This window comes from Condylura cristata, unplaced genomic scaffold, assembly GCF_000260355.1.
Source record: "Condylura cristata isolate star-nosed mole 26May11 unplaced genomic scaffold, ConCri1.0 scaffold00017, whole genome shotgun sequence".
NCBI classification, from domain to species: Eukaryota; Metazoa; Chordata; class Mammalia; order Eulipotyphla; family Talpidae; genus Condylura; species Condylura cristata.
Window position 1 is genome coordinate 26,782,521 of NW_004567118.1, and position 5,254 is coordinate 26,787,774.

General features: G+C 37.7%; 1 protein-coding gene across 1 annotated transcript in view; it reads left to right on the top strand.

The window, feature by feature from the left end:
* Nucleotides 1-5,252, top strand: part of TMEM220 (transmembrane protein 220) — an 8,163-nt gene extending 2,911 nt beyond the window's left edge. The window contains exons 4-6 of the mRNA XM_004685080.2: nt 1,701-1,824; nt 3,028-3,087; nt 5,117-5,252. Coding sequence (XP_004685137.1) covers nt 1,701-1,824; nt 3,028-3,087; nt 5,117-5,252 — 320 coding nt within the window. The remainder of the gene's footprint in view (nt 1-1,700; nt 1,825-3,027; nt 3,088-5,116) is intronic.
* Nucleotides 5,253-5,254: the final 2 nt, after the last annotated feature.

Below are 5,254 nucleotides of genomic sequence, written 5' to 3' on the forward strand. Positions count from 1 at the left end.
AAGTACACTGCTGAGGGGAGCAGCGGGTGGGTCAGGAGAGGTCTGCCACACCATGTGGTCACCTCCAGGGCAGGCGGGAATTGAACTCATGTGGAAGCGGCTTTAGATTCTCAGTGCTGTGCTTCAACCCGCTGCGCCACCAGGGAGGGCCCTCACCTCATTTTTAATAAGGGAACACTATTTCTAATCCAGATTATCCTCACCCATCTTCAGGAAAACTTCACAGGGTCTTGACACAAGATCTCTAATGCTGATGTGGAATAGTCATCATGCAGTTTACCCAGGAGATGATTTCAGTCATTGCATTGATTTAAGTCATAACTAATAGAAACTCAGCAGCAACCAAAAAGCTAACCTTGTGTCCTCATCCTTAGTGGCAAGGTCTATTATACATTGACTCTTCACAAATTCTTTCTAGGACATTGACATCTTCACAGTTTCTTTCTAGACCAGTATACTCCCATTCATCATTCTACATCTATGCATATGAACTGCTACTTACAGAAATTGTCTACAACAAAATTCTAAATTTTTCAATACATGCTGCCCTCTCTAATCTCCCTAGGTGCTACTGTAGAAGCCATGGTGGATTACTGCATGCTTTTCTGTATACCACCCCTCCAAGGTGTAAGCCTCTTAAAAGCAGGATCATGTCTAATCCACCTGTGCACAGCCTAGCTTAAGTAAGGCAAGTCATACAATAGATGAGTGATGTTTGGTGTATGAATGGGTGGCTGCAGATCCCAGGTGTATCATGTATCTGTTCCATAACCTGCTCCTTGGACTTCTGACATCTATATCCCAGGTGGATATACAGTTCACAAGTTAACTTAAAACAATCAGTTTGTATTGCCCACAGGCTACCTACCTCAATGCTAGGCAAAAATGTAGCTCTCCACCTTTTGCAGCCCTAAAAATTCTTAACAAATCTTAAATTGAATACAACAGTGTCTTATAGGAGAAAAAACATATTTTACATTGTTGGCTAGCATTTCTTTATCAAGAGAGTCTATTAGTCTTGATAGATTACTGTTAATTTTCTTCGAAACAGCTTTTACTAACGGAGCCTGAAGCTCTCCAGCTTTGGGATAAAGACTAATGTTTTCCACCCATATGGGGGAACCTCATGCCCAAGATGTACAGGCTCCTTATCAAAGCTCCTAGAAATCTGTCTACATCTTTAAAGGGTGGTTTCAAGCAAGAGCAGACTCAATTCAAATAGAATGAAAGCTATAAAGACGATGTATGGAAAATTTACTGAGAAGGCAAGAGGTGGTGCTTGCTTCGGCTCTGGTGGGAACCATCTCTTGGTCAACCATCTACTGTCGTGACTTCACTCAGGCCTCCATGAGGTAGCCCCACAGCTCCAAGTTCACATCCTCATGACACTTAGCCCAAAAGAACAGAACTCCACCAAACTCTCAAGATGGAGTGGCTGTCATCTCTTTAGCCCTATCACTGTTAAAGTGTGACTGCCTGGGACACCAGGACGAGGGGAGTGGGAAGGGCAGTTATCTAGAAAGCAGAGATGCTGAACAACCAAAACAGTGTCCACTTGAGTTTAAAATTACTGTTTAACCTCTAAAGGATGCTCTTCAATATGCTTTTTAAAAATACTTTATTTGAAAACAGAATCAAAGAAATTAATTTCCCCCAGGATGTGGCTTCATGATTAACAGCATCAGGACATTTATTTTTAGGTAACCGTATCTGGAAAAGTGTCTCTGCAATACACATATTCTTTTGTGTGATCTGGGCTATCAGCTTGGCATACCATCTCTTCCTTCATATACAACAAAACATCTTACATGAGGAAGAAGGCAGGTGAGCAGTGACTCTTGCTCTGTGGAGGGATGGGGTAGGGTTACAAAATCTATCGCCTTACAACATCATCTTAACTGTACACAATGTCCCCCAGCTTCCCGGGGAAGATATTTCCTTTATAAGCTGCAGAAATGGAGACAAGTGATGGGCAAAGATTCACGGCCAGCTCTAACCCACTCCACGATGTCCACTATGGGCAGTCATGACCATCAGACAGTTAGACCTTGGCCCCCATATTCTGAGCAAGGATACAGTAATACCCAGTATAGTCTAATAGGTGAAAATGTCAGCATTCTGATTCAGTTCAGGGTCAAGCCAAAATCTTATCTGCAAGTGTGGTGGCTACCTCAAAGGTGGTCATCCTTGCTCTTATGTATCTCATTCCTGTTGTGACCATTTGTTCCTTGTTTAATACCTCTTCCTGTGAGTCCCTGACCTCACTAATGCCCCTTTCCTGTATTTTCTAACATTGGCCAAACCAAGATTCAAAGACCTGTAACTTAAACATCGATGAGGTGCTTTATATTATAGGCCCTAATTCTCGGAAACTGGGTCAGTTGAAGGAAATGTAAACCAAATCGGTTGAATCTCTTCACCAACTTGAAGCCCACAGATACAGTAAACAAAGTAGGGCTTCCAGTGATATTAAAAAATGTTTTTCCCCATTCTCACATTCTACAAAATAGGTGCTTTAACATGTATTTCTAGAAGCATAGATGCATCGCAAAATCATTAGTGTTGACATACACCACAAATCATTCCTGTATTTGAGTAATATATACTCAAATAATTTATTGATTAGAGCTCATATTTGAGTTTATTCTGCCTATCACTAAACCCTCTAAAACAATGTAAAAACAGTTTACTAAACCTGGGATCATTTTCTTGGTGGAACTATTCCTCCCTGTGCTATGAAGTGATTTATCTGTATTTCTGTTTTGATGTGTCCACTTATAAGTTGGAGGACAGCTGTGGAGCTCATATCTTCTCATAAAATAGAAATAATTTCATAAAAGTTTTAAATAGTTTGAAAACAGTAACTTGTAAGTGTTGACCAGACATGGATGGCTATATGTGTAGCTACTGGGTATTCTGGGAGAAGTCACCCAACAATCAGCAGAATCAAATGTCATGGAGAGAAAGGGATGATAGGCATTTCCCTTGCAGCCACTTCAAAATATGAAACATATCCTATTTTTATAGGGAATTGTGTGGTCTGGTGATTATCACAGTGTGGATGAGCCTGTGCCACAGTTCATCAAAGTAAGTTTTCAACTCATTACATAAAATCAGATGTCTTCAAGGTTGGTCAAATCAAGTACATAAGTGAGAAAACTGACACACAGAGGAAAACAGGAATCGTCTGGAAGAAGCCTTTCATTTTCCTAAGGAAAACTAGTAATAGTCAACTCAAGAGTTTCATGCTCACTCATACTTAATGAACACCATAGTTTCTTAGGTGGCCCAGTGTAATCATGGGGAGTTGTCAACCTCGAGGGTATTCTCTGGGAGAAGGAAAATAGTCTCAGAAGGAAGCTTGGAGATTTAAGAAAGAGTAAAAAGAACAAAGACTCTAGGAAACAATAATAATAAGGTTTGTGGGGTTAATATAGAAAAATAAACACACATGACAACTGTAGCATCTAAGTTGGTATCAAAGGAGGTAGACGTCTAAGCTCCCTGAATTGTCTGTGAAGAGGTAATAAGAGTAATTACTTATATGAGCCATTGATAAGTTAATCATAGAATGGGAAATAAGAATAAGAGGCAGGAAAAAGAGAAGGGAGAAAGAGAGAATAAATGGGAAACAGTGGAAGGAGATGTAATAATAGAAATGTAAGCCCAATATATGAAATTACACTAAGTCTCACTGTTCCCTAACTCAAAGAAATAATAAAATAACACAAAATAGGAACCAACAAAATGAAAATCAACATCAAAAATTTAAAAAAAAATTAAGCACCAATTATTGGTTCTAAGTGATTTATGAAGCCCTGGCAAGACTAAAAAGGGCAAATAGGAAAAGTGAGGAAGAGGAGGAAGAGCCAGGAAAAGGAGATACAACCAACCAATGGCAGAAGTGGAAAAGAGAACATTATCACATAAACTATAGATACTATAAAAATCACGAGGGTGTCATAAACAACTTTTTGCCATAAATTTGAAAATGTAGATAAAATGGACAATTGACCAAAACTGACAGAACACATCATAGGCTCAAACTATAAAAAAAAAAAAAAGTGCATTCATAATTTAAATTTTTCAAAAGAAAACTCGTAGCAAATGGCATAATTGTGTAATTCTACCTAAATTTAAGAAAGAAATATGTAATTCTAGCTTTTAACAAACTTCCAGAAAACAGAAAAAAAAGACACACTTTCCAGTTCTTTAATGAGGGCAGAATGATCCTGATACCAAAGTCTGACTAGAACATTACCAACAAAAAGGAAATCATACAATTTCACTCAGCACCACACACAGAAAATCATTCACAAAACATTGCCAAGGAAATATACTGCAATATACAAGCCAGCCACCAAACTGGATTTATTCTAGGAATGGGTGGGTCAATATCTGCAAACTAAAGTTTTCTACTATCTTAACAGACTAAAAGAAGGTAAACTGTTTTCTCAATCTATCCAGAAAGCATTTATAAATTTCCATTTAAGATAAAAACCCTTAGATAATAAATCTGTCTGGCCAAAGGGTAAACAAACAAAACAAAGTAGAACCTAGCAACAGATCCATACGTATAGAAACCCTTGATTTATGACAAAGCAGGGCTGCAAGGTAGCAAAGAAAGGCATTTTTTTTTTTTTTTAGAAAGGCAATCTTTATAAGCACTGGATCAATAGAATACATGGGTGGACAAAGTGAAAATGAGACAACCCTTTCACCAATCCACTTTTGTAAAAATCAATCCAGGTAGATTACAAATTTAACATGAAAAGTAAACCAATAATGTAGCTTAATGTCTTCAACAGTTTGGAGAGGGAGTTTTCTTCAATAGGACACAAAAATCATTAGGAAAAATTCAATTTTAACATTGCTTCATTGATCAGTAATTTTTGTTCCTCAAAAGCCATCAGAGTACAAACTATTTGAAACATATACAAACAAGGATTTGCATTAAGAATATATAAAGAAAAGCAATCAAGTTATATATTTGTTTTAAAATTAATAAAATCATAACTAGTATGTTTTACTAAATTCAATGCTTAAACTTGTTTTCAAAGCAATCTACTTATAGTTTTGTATTTTTACTTATAGTTTTGTGTGTGTGTCTTTATAGGAATCCAGCTGGTGGAAGAGTTCAGTTGGTTATTGCCACTGCAATTGCTCTTTTCCCTCTTATCTCATGGGCCTACATATATGTAAACGAGGAGATGAGGTCTTCCTGGCCAACTCACTGCAAGACAGTCATTTAAAT